The sequence below is a fragment of the Heteronotia binoei genome, chromosome 6 (genome assembly GCF_032191835.1).
Source record: "Heteronotia binoei isolate CCM8104 ecotype False Entrance Well chromosome 6, APGP_CSIRO_Hbin_v1, whole genome shotgun sequence".
In the NCBI taxonomy this organism is placed as follows: Eukaryota; Metazoa; Chordata; class Lepidosauria; order Squamata; family Gekkonidae; genus Heteronotia; species Heteronotia binoei.
The window spans coordinates 39,344,787-39,363,232 of NC_083228.1; the positions used below are offsets into that span (position 1 = coordinate 39,344,787).

The 18,446-nt window shown below is 44.5% G+C and overlaps 1 protein-coding gene across 2 annotated transcripts in view; it reads left to right on the forward strand.

Annotated features, from left to right (window-relative positions):
* Positions 1-6,195: 6,195 nt before the first annotated feature.
* Positions 6,196-18,446, forward strand: part of TBC1D12 (TBC1 domain family member 12) — a 55,934-nt gene continuing 43,683 nt past the window's right edge. The window contains exon 1 of one of the 2 annotated variants that reach the window (XM_060241318.1): positions 6,196-6,984. In XM_060241318.1, coding sequence (XP_060097301.1) covers positions 6,266-6,984 — 719 coding nt within the window. In that variant the 5' untranslated portion in view covers positions 6,196-6,265. The remainder of the gene's footprint in view (positions 6,985-18,446) is intronic. The other variant, XM_060241317.1, reaches the window with a different exon arrangement.

An 18,446-nucleotide genomic window follows, 5' to 3' on the forward strand; every position in this document is an offset into this window, starting at 1 on the left:
AAATGCATTGGTTTGGATAGTTTACCCCATTCTTCTATTATTTAAGTAATCTAGCCTGATTTCTCTAGATCCTCCACAGATCTAGGCTACCAGGTAGAGTACCATGAGCACTTGGTGAATAGAGGGAGGAAGGAAAACCTCGCCTTATCATATCCTCCTGCCTTCCGAGTATGCCAAAGTTGAGCTGCTGCCCTAAAATAAGACCCTCCATTGGTGTGCCAAGTAGCAACAAAGGACAGCTGGGCAGAGAATGGTGAATACTGACCTAACTGCTATATTCCGTTTCCCGGTTTGGATCATAATGCAAATCTTTGATTCTTTTATTATTCTGAATATGGAGAATCAGGGCTGTGGCTAGGCAAACTGAAACCAGACATAGAAATAGTTTCTGGCAAACCAGTCGCCCTAGGGTACAGCTGCCAGAGCCTGAAGTACAGCTAGAAAATGCTGCTCTGTTGACCAGGCAAGGGGAAAAAATCCAGTGTGCTTGTATTTGCTCAGAACCTAAACAGTCCAAAAGCCTCATATTGCCTAGTCAGAGGACCTAATTCTGTCCATCTTTTTTGTCTTCCTTGTTAGAAGAAGGGTCTAGGACTTGGATCTCAGATCAGTTCCTACATTCGATCTCCCAGCAAAGTGGGACCTCTATAAATGAACCAAGGACTTGCACAATGGAAAGCATTTGACTCTTAGAAACAATACCCGAGTGCTTCTAAATTTTCTGTGAAATATTTAACTTCAAGACAGAGATATCTTATGCCAAGTTTCACTCTAGAATGTGCCCTTATGGTTGAATTATAAACTTGTGGAAACAGAACTTTGTAATCATAAAAGCAGAGATATCCCAAATGACAAAGTGAGAGCTCTAATCCAAGATTAAAGGTTCCTAGATGAACTATAAACAAAATAATAAGGGTGACATTGAGTTTGTCACACAAGATTGGCTTCGGACAGGATAAACTTGTTTTGGTCTGTGGAATGGGATACTCCCAGCTGAGTAACGTTGCATGAGGAATAGTTTAACTTGATTTGTCATCTTGAATAGAATATGCCTTTCTTGTACATAAATTGTTCTGATAATGTATATAATCAGCCTTTTGGTAAGTCTTATTAGAAGTTGAATTAGAATGTTTGAAGATGAATTTCCAGGGCAAATATTTTTATATTTGAAAGCATTTTAATTTACAGAGCAATCCTAAATTGTGTGTGGAGGGGGGACCCAAAGAATAGGGATCTGACTGACCTCTACACTGGTGTAACTTGGAGTTATTTCGGCGTAAGGGCAGTTTATGCTGGCACAGGGCACTAGTGGCACTGAGCCACTGGGTCCCACTAGTGTGTGAGGAAAAGACCCCTAATTTCAGAACATCGTAGTCACCCGTTTGGTTGTCAGGGTGCCTGGAGACTCAACTCACACACACATCTGCCAGGAAAACGTGGGTTTTGTCTACCAGACTGTAAGGGACTTATGTGAGTACTAACAGCCACAATGTTGCAGCAGCACTCCATGTCTCTGGAAGAGTGCTAACCAGGAGAACAGATGGGTTTCCAGTCGCTCTATGCGATCACCATCTTGGCCGTTGCAGCGGAAGAAGTTGCACCGCCAAGAACTGTCTAGGCAAGCGGTTTCCAGTCTTGACCATAGAATCCATATGAGAAGGCTAACATCACCAGCAGCTATCTTCCTGCAGTGCCAGACTCCATTACAGCGAAGTGGGAGGCACACGTACTCAACAGATGTCACCTATGCATAAGGCAATCAAGCTTATCTTAGGTGTGGATCCTGTCAGACTGCCTAAGTCTTTGTCCAGCAGAACCCAAGACAAAGGATGGTGCCAGCAGAGGAATGAAGAAGAGGAAGAACATCTTCACCCGGAGCCAAGTTTCTTTGTATAGATCGGGTGTTACCTTAGGTAGCGATTTGGCCATCTATTGTCACCTTTTAGATAAGTTTTGATAGCCTTTTAATCACCTACACCCCAATAATTTCTCCCATTCGTTCCCTTAATGGTCATCCTGGAGCCTCCCCCTTTGGTCCATTGTTACCTGGAAGTCCAATCACGTAACCAGGGACAAGTCTGCTCATTGGCCAGGTATGGGCATCCAATCAGGTGCCCCCAATAAACTGGCTATTGGCTACCGCATAAGGCCAGCCCTTATGGTCTTTGTGGAGCCTCCCCTTTTTCTGAGGTCATGACCACCTGTCATCCACCCCTGTACCTCCCATCCCCTAAGGGCTCAAGGTAGTCCTTATAACCTGTGACCCAGCTCCCCACAGGTGTGCATCTAGCAGTACCCCATTCCTGCTGTTTAGATACATCCCCAATTCTTGGCCAGTTGACAGTCCCCTTCCACATCATCCTCGTTTGTCGCCATTGGAGCCTTCCTTGAAAACTACGATTGGTAATTATCACCTTGTTTGTCCATCCTTATGTTACCTCTATGCATTTCTCTCTATTTTTATTAGGACTGTATGTATGTTATATGAGTCTATTGTCTTGTATGTGTGTGTGTTCTATATTTTTCTGTCATAAATTTTTAATTGTTTTACTTAATGTCCTTGGTAAATTTAAGCAATAATTTCTGGAAGTGGAATCCTGTATACATAAATTCTAGATCCTTTTTAAGCCAAAGGTGCCCACCTGTCAATTCCCCAACCTCTTCTGAGGGCATTTTGGCTTACAAGTGCAGGAACACCTCAGCTGTATGTCTTTGAAGCAATGGCACAAACCATGCTGCCAGCACAGATGTGGGTGTTGCAGGGGAAATGGCTTCAGTTAAGAGGCCTCCAAAGTATTCTCAAAATGGGAATACCCCCTCCCCCAAGCAGGCACAAAGTTGCACCAACAAAAATGGTGTCATAGGCCATTGATAGTCATGGTAACGTCAAATTCACTCCTCCCCAAACACCTGCAGACATGCCCATAGAACCCCAAGCAGTTCAGGATACCAGCTAACTGCGCACCCAATCAGCACACTCCAACCCTCCAGCTGTGTCCATCCTTGGGACCCAATCATAGCGCTTCTTGCCCTACAAATGATTCCAGGTCACTCCAGAATTCCTGAGATAGGGTGCACGTCATGGGTTGCTATTTGACAGTTTTTCGCTATGCGAGCTTAGAGTGAGTGCACATGCACCCCAGTGGTAGGCACAACACAGACGGGACACCTAGCACTGCTGGACATGCACTTGGGGGGAATACACCACTGGGAGATCAAAGTCCACTTTGTAGCTGACCTCTCCTAGATTTTGGCCTGCTCAGATACACCAGGCCCTTCACTGGGATCCCAAGAGGCAACTGTGTGTGAACAAGTAAGCAGAGCAGCTCCCAGTCCTCTACCTCCATACCTCCCCTGTGCCTACCATGGTGGCATGGAACAGGGCTGAACACATCATCTCCCCCTCCTGAACCTGGCAGCTGTGGGGGTGAGCAGAAGCCCCCCAGATGCACATAAATGCCATACATCAGGTGGTTAGATGTGTCAGGGCTCACCTAGGACAGCTGCCATGGATGGGGGCCACTATGACAGCCATGAAGTAGGCAACTCACCTAGTCAGGTGGCAACACCACCCCCAGCCAAAACCTGAAGATGCTGATGCCATTTCTTTTCCATTAAAGGGAGGTGCCAAAAGGAAACAGATTCAGGTGAGGAGGGTGTGGCATCAGAACGCCAGATGGGGCACTCCTTTTGCATGGGGCCACCTAAGCAACTGCTGATGGCCCTTTGTTCTGCCATGACAAAATGTCTCCAGCTGTTCCTGTGTGTTTTGGCCCATATGCTGGTACTGATCCAACAGGGAGAAGTGACATCCCAACCAGCAACCACGCAGCCAAACCACCATCAACTGCTCACCCTGCAGCAGAATCTGCCTCTTGTAAGCCTCCAGACAGCGTCCTGGCACTGAAGAAGCACCCCAGCAGCAAAGGATTGAGCGGGCTGCCGGTTGCAGTGGTTGCAATTCCACTTGTCTGAGGTTGGTGTCTGTTGGGGACCCATGGGGAAGGGAGCAACAGGAGGGTGTTGGGGAAGCATTAAGGACTCAGTGGACATAACGGGGGTGAGAACCTCATCCTGGCAAGACTGCAGCCAGAGAAATGGACACAGATGAGTGGGAGAGTAAGGCAAGGGGACAGCCTGCCATTCCCCTAGCCCCAGAGCAAACAGGCATGAATGGCGGGTCGGCCAACTCACCTTGTGGAAGGGGGGGAGGAGAGGTCTTGGGATGGCAAGGTTCTGCAGGAGCAATGCTATGAGTGGTTGCTACCAGAGCAGTCCTGGAGGAGGTGGCTAGCCCTGGTGAGCTGGCTTGGCCCAACAAAGAGTGCTGGACCCATAGTTAGAACAAAGCTGTTGGCATAAAGGCCTGCTAACACAGTGAAAGCACTGCAGGGTGGATATGGTTAATTTCTGGGGGTTCTATGGAACCTTGCTAGGGTCATCCAGATCCCAGCCGCCCTGGGGAATACTAAGGAATGCAAATAAGGAGCTTGAACGGCAAACAACAGCAGCAACTGGGCAACCTCAGCCACCCACAGCACAAGCAATGGACACAGTAATGATATGCCCATAGCCCTTTCAGATGATTCTCCAGCTACATAGCAACCTTACCCCCATCTCCACAGTCATGGTGCTGTCACTGAGGACCCCATCCAAATGTGTCTAGTGAGGAGATGGAGCTGAGTAATGGGGGGCAGGAAAAAAGGTAGCCAGGCTCCCCCTGTACCCTGGTCCTTATTCCCGGTCACTGCTGATGTCATAAACCAACTATGCACCCTGATGCTGAGGAGACACATGGTGATGGCAGCCTCTATGGTCCTGTGGTCGCTGGACATCATGTGGTCCCTGGTTCTAGCACCTGAGGAGGTGGCAATGCAAAGGGTGGAAATGTCCCTTCCCTCACTGAGTGGAAGCCTGGCAACTTCTTTGTAGAGAGCAAGAACCCATGGCAACATCAGTGTGAAGGTATAGGGCAGGGGTGGCCAGACAGTGGCTCTTTCACACATATTGTGTGGCTCTCGAAACCTCCACCACCCCATTGGCTGACTTGGAGAATACATGTCTCTTAAATCACTTTTCCAAGCCAAGCCAGCCAGTGGCTTGAAGAATGCCTTTAAAGTGCTCCTTTTCCATCTCTCCCTCCCTTCCCAGTGTATTTGCCTTCCTTCCTGTCTTTTGGCTCTCAAACATCTGACATTGTTCTATGAGGCTCTTACATTAAGCAAGTTTGGCCACTCGTGGTATAGGGTTTGAGGTCTGGCCTGAGGAACTCCACTAGCTTTGTTTGTGTCACTCCTTCATTGCATTTTGTGAATTGTTTTAAGGGCCACCTACAGCGGGAAAACGTGGTTTAAAAGTTTTAAGTAAAGAAACCATAATTCATCCTCACATAATTTTATTCTTCAAAAGCCTGGAATTAACAAGAGAATACAGACAAAGTGATTTAAAAACTAGCATAAATCAAGTCCAAACACAAAATAATACTAAATGGTAATATTTAAAATAGAGAAGAAATTTATGTACGGAGCTCTTAAAATCAGTAAGATCTAATGGCTGGACAATTCTTTTTAAAAATGTTTCTTAATTTCAGGAACATCGCAGAATAACTAACAGTGCAGATTACTTAGACGTAAATCCTCTTGAATAAAACGGTGTTTCCTCCCTAGGACGTTGCTGGCAACTCTGCGACTTATTTTTTGTTTAAACCTCTGGAACGCTCCTGTCACTCGTGGTTACCGAGAGTTTTTTCTATATGCAAATTTCAGTCAAACACTGGGACAGCGTGGCGAGGAAGACAAGGGCGAAGCGAAAAGAGAAGGTGGGGGGAATCAGTTTTCCCTTTCTCAAATACCTCGGTCGTCTTCCGGGAGTTTTGGATTAATAAACTAGAACGGGAGGCTTCCGTGTGCCCGCCTTAGCCCGTGGAGGAGCAGGCCCCGCCCACCCACGTAATGCCGGATGTTTACAAAGCTCCACTTCCGCACTAGCCACCCCGTCTCTGTGGTTGTCGGCGTCGCCGCTGAGGGGGCCCTTGTGCGCCTGCGCGAGCCGGGCCCCCTTCGGCTGCTCCTGCCAGCGCCGTCGCTGTCGTCTCGGATGTGTGCCGCGGCCGGTTGGCGCTGAGGCGAGCAGCAGTACCGGGCGCCCCGCCCCCCTCCTCCTCTCCCTCCGCGGGTCCCGCTGCGCCGCCGCCTCCTCCTCCTCCTGCCTCTCCTTCCCCGCTCCCAGCCGCGCCGCTGGCTCCCCTGGGGTTCCGCGTCGGCAAATGGTTGGGCCGGAGGATGCCGGAGCTCAGGGCGGCGCAGCCTTGCTTCCCTCGGGCCGGGAGGAGGAGGAGGAGGCGGCGTCGGAGAAGGACGGCGAGCGGGATGGGAGCCGAGAGGGCTCCGCGGCCCGCCTGCAGCGCTACTTGGCTGGCAAGAGGCCCCCCAACGGGGACGTCTGCGGGGGAGGCAGGATGACCAACGGGGATGCCGGATTCCTCCTCCCGCCGCCGCCGCCTCAGGAGGGCCCGCCGAGCCCGGAGGAGCCGCCGCCGCCGCCCGCTCCTCTGCGAGGGGAAGAGAAGCTGCACAACGGCGGCTGCGCCTTTTTCCTGTCTGCTCCGCCGAGCGGGATGGCTCTGGAGGAGCCGCTGAAGAGCTGCAGCCTGGCCGGGGCGGCTGGAGCAGCCCTGTCGTCGTCGTCGTCCTCTTCCTCCGGCAGCCCTTCGCCCGTCTCCGAGGAGGCGGAGAGTCCCGCTTCCCCGGCCAGGGCGCTCCCTTGCCTGGCCTTCATGGACATCAACCTCAACTCCCGCAACACCTTCGAAGTCAGCCGCCGGCGCAGCGCCCCGGAGCACTTGCAGCAGCAGCAGCAGCAGCCGTCGTCGTCGTCGCAGCAGCCGCCCAGCGCCAATGCAGCTGCCGCCGTGCCCGACCAAGGCGACGGGGCCAAGCGGCTGGGCGGCATTGGCGGCTCCAGCTTCGCCGAGTTCTTCACGAGGTAAATGACTCATCGTGCCGCTCCCCGCGGCACTCCTAGGGAGAGATGCCACATGCACGAGGGGGACCTCCTGAGTCTCTGCACGGGAACGAGCAGGCAGCCCTTTGGGGGGTGGGCTCGCAGTCCCCCAAGCAGAGCAGAGCACAACGCTGGCGTTTATCTGCAGGCAGGCACACAGTAAAAGGTTGGGTGCAAACCTCCGTAGTGTCCGTTACCGTGTCTTCCCAAGCACGGTTAAACCATTTAAGGCCAATAGACGTCAATGGATTTGGAAGGGCATCACGCTGCTCAGGATGGTACTGTGAAACAGCCTGCTTGAGACCGTGTTGAGAGGGTAACACATTTCGAGCAGGACGTCTCCTGCGCTCTCCCGGAAGAACTGGTTTAGCTTTTGTTTTGGGTTGTACAGTTCCTTGTATAACTTGTTTAAGTGTTATATGGCTGTGGTCTGGAGGGTGGCTGGCAATCCTTGAAGCATTACAAGGGCTACAAGAAACTTTTCCAGGTTGGCTAAGTTACAGTTAAGTTCCTTTTATGCATATTTACTTTTGGGTAAAATGTTATTGTAAACTGGGTAGTTTGTTTTGGAGCTTGATTCTGTGTTGACTTACTCAAAAGAAAGACAATATATTGGATAGCTTACTCCAAGGTTAGCATACATAGAATTGCGGCCTTTGATAGATATTTATGTGCACTTGTCATTTTATTGAGATTTTAGGTACTCCAGCACCAAAGAATAGCTAGCTTGCCTCCACATATTTAATGCTGTGAAAATATTTTTTTGAGATTCCTCTGCTTAAAATGAGATTTGTCTCTGGATGTAAGACTATAACAAGTCTATATACATATGTTATAAAAATCACAGTGTAGATAGGGTGTTTTCTGTATATGGTAACTTCTTAAAGACCCATTAGTTCCATATCTGCACCTGCCACTTGCAGCATTTTTAAAACCAACTGCTTCTGTAAAGACTCTCCAGATTAAAACAATCCAGGAAACCCTTTGATCAGTAAAGTGCATTCATATGCACTTCCATCATACCCCTATAAAATGTTATTTCAGGTGTCACAGAACTGGTATACATTATCACTTTGCTAACTGTGGGACTGCTCGTAGACAGTTTTGTCGCTTCTGAAAGAACGCACCTCTAGATAAATAAGTAGCACTCACCTGATTGGTGAAATCCAGTCCCTCTGCATTTTTCTACAGTGATTGTCCAAGGACAATTGTGTAGCCAGTGGGAATGTGGCTTACTGTAAACTATTTAAAATACCAGTGTGCTTTAACAATTTCCTGTCTTTTACAAGTTATGCTGTATGAGGTAAATCGTGAGGTTCCATCTTCCTTGGTCTCACTTGCTGTTCTTCCCAAGTGGTGCTTCTGAGCCTACTGCACCAGTACCTCCCTCGATTTGGCTGGACTGCTTTGGAGTTGCCATTTAAGGCCAATCAGCAGTCTTCCTGGGCCATTATGGGAGCTACTCTTTTTTAAGGGTCCACCTTCCACTCTCCAATTCTTCTGATCCAATCCCCTTTCAGCTTGCCTGTTCAACTCTGTTCCTTCTCCCTACTCCCATAGGCAGCCAGGTCATGTGCACAGTGCATCACGCTTCACTGCCACTGGGTCATTGCCGGGCAATTTCCTGGTGTTCCTTCTTCCTTTACAGGCAAATGGTCTTGTCAGACAACTTGCCTTTCCTTGTATCTCCAGGCATTTTCTCCAGCTCAAGAGCTGCTGGTGGGGGTGTGGCAGACCCTGGGCTTCTGATGATCCCCAGAGAAACTTTTTTTAATAATTCCTAACTGCATTTGACTGTTGAGTAAGAAAATCTTCTCCTTGTAAAACAGTCATGGAGTTATAAAATTGGGGCCACATAGGATATCTAGTCTACCATACATCACAATGCTGGAAATGTATAGAGCATTCCCAACAGATTGTTCTCTAGACTTGGTGTTTGGCTGAAATTGGCCATCCTGAATCTTAAGTCCCTTAGATCCAGAGGTCTTTTTGTAGAAAAAAAAGGTGCAGGAGCTCAGTGGCGTATCTTATTTGCATATGCCCCAGGATCTGTGTGCAGCGGGGAGAGAACTCCCTGCTGCATGCAGACCCTTGCTGTAGGTTCAGGAGCTGTGCTTCTGTGAGCTCCTGCTGAATTCCAGCCCTGCTTAGATCTAATCTTGCCCTCTGGAACAGCAAAGAACAAGTCTTTTCCTTCAGTCAATGCTGAAGTTTTATGCTGTTCTGCAGAAAGGTATGAAATGCTCAAAGTTGTGTTGAAAGTGAAACTTTGTATTGGTATTGGCTTCATATCCTGGACTACTGATAAAGAACCAAAGCATTATATGGCTTCTAAAGTTACAATGTTGAGAACATTGTTAGATATTACTGTTATTGCAGTGGCAGGCAACTAATAAGACATTTAACATTACTTCTCCAGAGGTATTTTGGAGAGCCAGTTTGGTATAGTGGTTAAATATGCAGGCTCTTATCTTTGAGAACCGGGTTTGATTCCCCACTCCTGCACTTGTACCTGCTGGAATGGCCTTGGGTTAGCCATAGCTTTCACAGGGGTTGTCCTTGAAAGGGCAGCTTCTGGGAGCCCTCTCAGCTCCACCCACCTCACAAGATGTCTGTTGTGAGGGGAGAAGACATGGGAGATGGTAAGCCGCTCTGAGTCTCTGATTCAGGGAGAAGGGCAGGGTATAAATCTGCAATTCTTCTTCTCTCATATGCTAGCTTACTCCTGAAATATGTTGTTTCATATTTACTCTAATTTGGTTTTATTTTTGATCATTTATACAATTTTTATATTTTGATACTACATGGAATAATATGTGCTGTTTCAGCCTTCCTCCATGCTTGGGATTACATATCACAGTCTTATGCACCTGGTTGAGTGCAAAAATCTGGTTGAGTGCTACTGGCTCTGTCATTACTTCCTTTTTTCATAGCACAAATGTGAAAGGAAGTTGATGAGCAAGTCCAGTGAAGTAATCTTAGTAACTTTTGTAGTCAGCTGAAGTTACTGATCAACCTGAAAGCAAGATTGACCAGGTATGGTTACATACTGTAAATTCTGCATTGCACTGTGTAATCCTCTTGTTAGGTAACTGTTAGATGCCATTCTGTTATTTACTGCTAAGTATTTTTCTTTGGCTTAGCTGTCACACATGCAAAATGTCTTGGAAAAAGTACTGATACTGTTTCCTGCACTTCAGTTTAAATTTTGTCTTGGAATATGTCTTATACTGTAGGTAAAGATGTTAACTCTGTCTAGTAGAATGTGTACAGTAACTCTGGCAATAGCAATTAGAGGCTGTAGAGAAATGGTAGTCCTGTTCTTGAACAAGTGTCAGAAAAACCATTCTAAATAGAAATTAGAAGAATTATTAAAATAAGTCAGTTTGTGTAGACTGCTGTAGACCACTTCAAAGTACTAGCATTGAACTCAATACTAAGAATGCATACGTACCTCTTCATATCTCTTCCTTTTTTTTTTGGATGATGTTGGCTAAAAAAGTAAGCATGTCTGTAATGAATATATGAATTTCCAGGTTAACCCAGTGGTTTAACCTAGGGTTGCCAGCTTCAGGTTGAGTAACTCCTGGAGATTTAGGGGTAAAGCCTGTGGAGGACACAAACTGCAGTGGGTTGCAGTTTCAGAGTTCACCCTCCGAATTATCTGTTTTCTCCATGGGAACTGCTCTCTGTAGTGTGGAGAATAGCTATAACTCTGGGGGATCCCCAGGTTCCACCCATGGGCTGGCATCCCTAGAATTTTGAGGGAAACTAAGAGCCTGTATTTAAGCATCACAGATAATTGGATTTAGTGTTTTAATTCTTAATTGCTCATGCACAAAAAAGGTGGAACAAAGTTTGAGTCCAGTGGGGCCTTCGATCCACAAAGTTTTGTTCAAAGTGTAAGTTTTGTGTGCGTGCGCATGAAAGCTTACACCTTGAATAAAACTTTGTGGGTCTTAAAGATGGCTCTGGACTCAGACTTCATTCTGCTGCTTCATACCAGCACAGCCACCCACCTGATTCTTTCATGGGAAACAAAAAAGGATGGTGATGGAGTGAGGTGCATGTGTGAACCTTGCAGCATGATAGATTTTTGCACATGTTTACTTAACGGTAGTTAAGTAAGGCTGCATCCTTGTACTGAATTGACAGAAGTGACTCTGAATTCTTATTACAAATCTTGTTAAGGTTTGTTCTCTGGCTTCTGAGAGGGATGTAGTAGTGTTTTAGTATAAAACAGCTGAAATACTTTATTCCCCATAAGTTATAGTTTTTGATTGTATTGCTTAGTTAGAACTTTAAATCTCATAATTCTCAAATGTTAGTCTGACGAAGATCATATGTGAAATTTACCATGCTGTGAAAGTTCACATGTTGCATATACCTGACTGACCCTTTAAACACTAATGAGACTTTCTGCCTCTTACTGTAATATCCCAATGAGGTGTCATAAACCATATCTTAAGTTATTTTTTATAGAGCTGTAATGAAATGTAAAACAGGGGTTTACTTCTCCAGTTGGTCTCTATAGTCAGGTTGATTTAACAGTGTTTCCAAATGTCTGAGATCACTGTACCCTTGGCTCCATAAATCCATCCCCAATATCCCTTACCATAGCAATTGCACGACTCACTGAGGGGGTCCTCAGTACCCCCTACCCTACAATAGTAATTTGCAGGACCCACTAAGGAATATAATAACAATAAACTTCAAAACAGTAACTTTAAAAACTTGAAAAATGATAAAGAGAGAAAACACACACATGATGACAACAGCTTCTCAAAATGTGGTGTGCTGGTCTGCCTACAGCTCTGGTGGTGTATTTAGTAAACAGTCCAATAGTTTCCATGAGATTTCAGCATTGTGCAGAGTAAGTAACTTGGGATACCAATTATCATTCTAGCAAGGTTTTTAATAAGTGAATGTGGTTGAAGGTGCCCATCTTCAGTGCTCCCCATACTGCCCCTTGCTGCTTAGCATCTCTCTAGGTAAGCCCCCCCCCCCCGGGAGCAGTACTGCTCACTTTGGGAAACCACTGTTTTAACAACGCAGAATGTAAGAAACAGCATCACAAATTATTCTGCTGAGTCCCAAGTGTGGAATCTATATTGGAAGCTGATGACCTGTGAACCATGATTTGCATTAGTAATAGCGGTACGTGGAAGCTAGCTGATGATTCTGAGCACATGCAAAGGAGTAATGGTCATTTCCTATTCATCTTGGGTTTAGGGACATGTTTCTAGATAAGCTTGATTGAGCTTAGCACCACAATTATTTTACTACTTCAGCGCTGGGGCTACTGGTATAGAGCCTGAAAACAACCTAAGTTGTTAATGTTAGAATACAGTGAACCATGTAAGTTATATTTCAGTGTTTAGTACTTGTGAATTAAAGAACATTTGGAAAATTAATAATGTTGGAACCATCATGTCATTTGATGTGCTGAAAAAAACATATTGCTGAATACAGTATATGTTAAGGCATGAACTGATAATGCTTGGATACAGTGAAGAATTAATTTATTGAGAATAAATTGAAATGCTTTGGGGTAATGGACTTTATAAGTATCTATTTTTCGGGAACATTATTTGTAAATGAAAGTTCAGTATATATCACAAAGGGTTAAAAATGTGATTCGGGGTATGTAGTCAAAATGACCTGTGGTTTGGAGGGGGAGACAAACCTAAGCTTTGACGGCTACTCACTACTTAATTTCTGGATTTTATTATACTGTGACATCAGGACATTTTAGTATGTACTTGTCTGTCTTCTTCTGTCTCTTGCCAGATATCAGTATTACTGTATTTGTAATTTGCAGCTAAGGAAACCTTTAAGGATGTTAGCTTTTTCTGATAAAATTGTGTATCCCTTATGCAAATAGATAATGAAGAATACCAATCTATTTCAAAACTGAATAGATGTAGTAATACATGTATATCCTTACCCATTCAATTACTGGTTTTTCTACTATCGTGGGAATAGGACGTCACATAACCTACTTAAAAAGCTGTTAGACTTGAATTTTGTTGGAGCAGTCTCATGAGTAGTGGCATGTCTTGCTGTGCTTTAACTTGCAGTTGTGAGTGGTTCCTTCAGAATCTAGTTTTGACCCAACTAAAACAAATTAGACTGGCACAATTTCTCTATTCTTCAAGCAGTAATTCATTGCCTTGCATTCTTGTACCATTGTATTGCATTGGTATGTAGCACCATTGACGCCAAATATATTTTTGATTCTGATTCAAATTGATAAAGATTAAAGTTATTCCTGTTGTAACTTAGTATTTACCTTTCATGTTTGTGGAAGCGGTACTTATCTGTATACTGAATGACTCTCACAGGTATCAATTTCACCTTTGCCTCAACTTGATCTAGAGTGCTAGAAAATGTCCCAGCCTTTCAGACTCTCCACATAGCACTAAATAGGATTCATGGGCGTTCCCCCCCCCCCTCATAATTAAAATATTAATTGGTTTATATGTACATGCAACTGATTGTTCAGTAAATCTAGCTTTAATCTATGTTTCCACCTGTTTCTTAAGCCACGTTGCCACTATATATTTGCAGATATATCTCCCATTTGGCAGACATCAGCAGTTGCCATTCTAAAAACTTCTTAAGTGGAACATGGGCATTTCAACTGAATAACGGGTTCTAGTTTCATTAGTTACATATTTAAGGGTGGTATTAACACTTCACCAGGTATTACTGTATGCAATGAGCCCCAGTGGAGACCAGGACCATAGCTATGGTGAGGCTCCCAGGATTGCAGCCCCACTACTTTTGCACCAATACAGGGGTCCCTGCTCTACCACTTACCACCCCCAATCAGCCTCCTTGGCCTTCCGTGCTACCACCAGCCCTACGCCCCCCTTGCTGATGGCCCCATGGATATGGCCACTGGAGACTTATCTTTGGTGGGAGCCAAACTCTTGATTTTGCTTGTGGCACTGTCATCACTTACAGTATCTAACTTCTTTGGTCCTTGAAATATTCTCTTTTACTGGTCAGTACTAGTACCTCTTTAAAAAAAAAACACCAACACCCCTGATTATGTGTACCCTTCTTTCAAACCGTTAAGCTATAGCAACTTGCTTGTGTAGGTTGATATTTATTTCCCTTCCAGTTTTTCTTTTAGGAACACTTTTCCCCCACCTCCCCCGTACACACACACTGTAAGGACTCGAGATGGTGGAAGGAATGAAGTTCAGAGAACTTAGGTTAACCAGTAAGGCCCAAAGTAAAAGGCCGAGTAATTGTGGGGTAAAAATTTAAGAACTGCAGGGAATACAGTTGGTGTTTCCTGTGAATCCTTGGAAGCTGCAATTCCAGGGGGGGGGGGGGGGGGGTTTACAGGGTTTTTTTTAAAAAATTATTAGAATTTATTTTCCCCCATACTACAAAGGAAACAACAGGAAACCCACATCACTGTTCTTATAAAGCATATTTGCTCAAACAGTGATGGTATTGCTTGCTAACTTGGCAGGGACTGGGGTAAGCAGTCTTCTATCTTACCCCAAGTACACTAGTAGCTCATATCATGGTGCTTGCCGGTGCCTTGCCCTTTTTGCCACTAATTTAGTTTTTGAAATATATAACATTTTGAAATAAGCAGAGCTGTACATGACAAGGAAAAGGGGGGGGGGGAGCACATGATGTGGCTTCTGAGGAAGGTTGCTTATTTGAAGGGTATGAGTCAGCTTGTAGATTTAAGAAACTGTTGGCATGAGACAATAGTATCCTATTAAATAGTCAAAGGGAGATTTCTAAGATCCAATGTGCTTTGTGTACGGTTCACTTTGTACATACAGAAGATAACCTGAGTAACCCTGGCTGGAAGTGGAAGGCAGTGGAGATCTTTAGAATGTTTCCATTAAGTCAAAATAAAGGTGCCGATAAATAGAATATCATACACCCTGCAATTTTGTCTAGAGCAGGAGCTGTGTGGTTGTCCTGGTGTAACATATGTCCGAAGACTGCAGTGCCTGCTGTTAGGTAATGGGGTAGAACTAATTAAGCGTCTGAAGAATAACGGTCATGCCAAGTCTGTATAATATTCAGCTGTGCAACATTTAACAAGGTTTTCTGTAACCCTTGAATTATTGTTGAGTGGTAACTTCAGGTGCATGGCTAGCCTAAGTACTGATTACAGACATCAAGTTTAAAATCTCATTGTTTGATATTTGACTTTCACGAGTTGTAATTATACTGTGGTAACTGGTCTTCATTATTGTCTGTTTTACCTTTTGCGTGCCCTTTTTTGTTTTCAAGTGATAGATGGTAGTCATATTTTGTGAAACACTAAATGATAAGCCTAGATTGTTCTCCACCCCCTTTTGAATAAGATGTAGATAAACTTCTAGAGCAAATCACTGAGCAATAGCATGTGTTTACTAAGCACTAGGTAGTTTATGGCAAACTTAGACTTGGGTCTGCATCCATACTGTCAGGGTAAAATATGGAAAATTCCACAACATAATATGCATGAAAAACTGTTGTGGTAGCAGTGGCCCAAGAATTTGATTTTAAATAGAATCTGAAGAAGTGAATGTGCACATCTGTATTATTTCAACAGGACTCCTGGGTTTAATTAGCTGAATACTTGAATAGTCTTGTATTGCTTGGACATGCTTTTGCAGGCCAGTTTGAAGGCAGACGCTGTATTTGAATTTTGGGGGAAATTCTCCTCTACAGTTATTTATTTAGCTGCCTCTTTAGCGAGATGCTTGAGGTGGCTCACAAAGTAAAAACAATACAGTAAAATAATAATTGCCAGCAATAACACAAGTCATGAAAACAGCATAACACAATTGAGCAACTTGAAATAATATTCACAAAGCCATCCTCCGTTCAGTAGCAGACATGTAAAAAATATGAAATATCTTGCTTAATGGACTTGGTAAAAAAAATGTTTTGTCTGATGCCAAAAGGGGAGAGTAAGGTTTGTGCCAGGTAATCCTCAAGGGGAGGAAAGCATTTCATTCTTATCTGGATTGAGCTCCAGTTTATAGGCCCTCATCAATTTCATTAACTTCTTCAGGTCTCCATTCCACGATTTTTACAGACCTCCTTGACTAATCTGTTAAGAAAAAAATTAAGCTAGGTGTCATCTCTGTATTGGTACCACCTAAGATTGGCCGATGTAATTGCTGATAAATTGCATGAGGACAAGATGGACCCTGTGTAGAATCTCACAGCAAAAATGCCATGGGGCCAGCCAACATTCCACCAGCTCCACCTTCTGAAATTGGCCTGCCAAATAAGTGTGGAACAACCAAAAAATAGTGCCCTCCACTGCTAACCCTGCTAGCATCTCCACAAGAATGCCTTAGTATCAAAGCTTCCAAAAGGGTCCTGTTCTTCACATCACCCTCCCAGAGGAGAACATCATCCAGTGCAGCCAAGGTCACTTCCATTCCAACGCCAGGCCTAAATTCTGTTCTAGATTACCTTTTTCTTCCATGGTGGGTAAGAATAATGTTTGTTCCATGTTACTAACTTTTAGGGACCTACTAACACTTCTCTTTCAGCACTGATGTGCAAGTCCATTTAGATTAAACATTCATTTGGACACCACATTAAGCAATGCTTTAGCAACTGTGTTTTAAATTCCAGTTTAGTGTGATGCTTCAAATGCCCAGTAAACGCCCTCTCTTTTTTGGAGGGGATAAGTTCTGATCTGTGTGATTACAGTTTCTTGTTGCATCCGAATTCAGAAATCCAAGCTTGCTCAGTAGCACTTTCCCTCTCAGCCTCTTTCATTTTAAGACATCTGCATAGATCTGTGGAAGATATATAGCCATTCCATGGTTTGTTCTCAGAACAAATTCTTCCTTCCTCAGTCTCCCCTCCAGCCTTCCCTCCCTTCACTGAGCAGGTCTTGTGTAGCTTCAGTCTTCCCCAAGGGGAAATTTGAAATGCAGCGGAGCAAAAGATCTCTATCACTTTTATTCAGTTTGCTAACATACAGTAAACATTGCCCCATGCAAAATATTGTTCCACTCCAAAGCAATTTGCAATCCATCTACTGTCATACCTTTCTCCCATAAAGAACTTTTCCATTCAACTCCCCCCCCTCTCCAGACAGAGCGAGGGACTGACAGTTATTTACCCTGTGTAATTTGACTTGAGTTTAGGTGAAAAAGGCGGTCTATAAATAAAACCAATAAATAAAATGAGAACAAGGAAGTGTGGTTAGTCCTAGAATTTCCCTAGGTATTACTTTTAGTAAAGGCAGCCAGCACAAATTGGATGCATATGTAACTCTGTTTCACAAGCAGCAGGGAGCTTTGGATAGCATCCAGAAATTCTGCTAGCATGTGAAAAATGGCGCAAGCTAACTTCCATTTCAGTGTATCTGAGGAAGTGTGCATGCACATGAAAGCTCATACCTTGAATAAAATTTTGTTGATCTTAAAGTTCCCCTGGACTCAAATTTTGTTGTACTGCTTCAGACCAACATGACTGCCCACCAGGATTTACAAACAAACTGTGGCTTACTGTTTATATTTTATTAGGTTAACTGTGGCCTGAATAGCATGCTGGTTTAAATAAACCACAGTTGAGTCGTAACATTCAAATGCAGCCTAAAGAAGGATGAAGTATAATTTGGTAAACATAAATTCCTTCTATTCTGCACAGTGGTGTTGCTGTTACAATTTTATCATGAATGGCCAGAAAAGTTGTGGGGTTCCTCAGAACAGATGAGTCCCTAGTTCTGCTTTAAAATGTCTTGCTATTTGTTTTATGTAATCAAGCTTAGCATCTGTGATTTTAGAAGTGCTAATATTTAGTTGCAGATCTAAGTTCATTAACTAAATGTGTGTGTGTTTTGTTACCTGTCCCTGGTTAATCAAGCTTTTCTTTTGTGGCACCTTTATGAAGCTGGATTATCAGGCTTTCAGGTAGAAGGTTGTGATTGTATGAGGGGGAAAAAGAAACTGGGAAACTGGCTTTCTGCCATACTACCTTGTGCTGGAACTGGCAGTGTTCTGAATACAATCTAGAAAGTTCCTCCTGAGTTTACACTACCAATACAGTTTTACGTACTAGTATCATGTGGGTGATAAGACCCCCCGTGGCACAGAGTGGTAAAGCTGCAGTACTGCAGTCCGAGCTCCCTGCTCACGACCTGAGTTCGATCCCAGCAGAAACTGGGTTCAGGTAGCCAGCTCAAGGTTGACTCAGCATTCCATCCTTCCAAGGTTGGTAAAATGAGTGCCCAGCTTGCTGGGGGGAAAGTGTAGATGACTGGGGAAGGCAATGGCAAACCGCCCTATAAAAAGTCTGCTGTGAAAATGTCATGATGCGATGTCACCCCAGAGTCGGATATGACTGGTGCGTGCACGGGGGACTACCTTTACCTTTTTTTCATGAGGGTGAATACTGTTCAGAGATTTTTGTGAAATTTGTGCTCTGGGACAACGCTTACTGTCATCCTG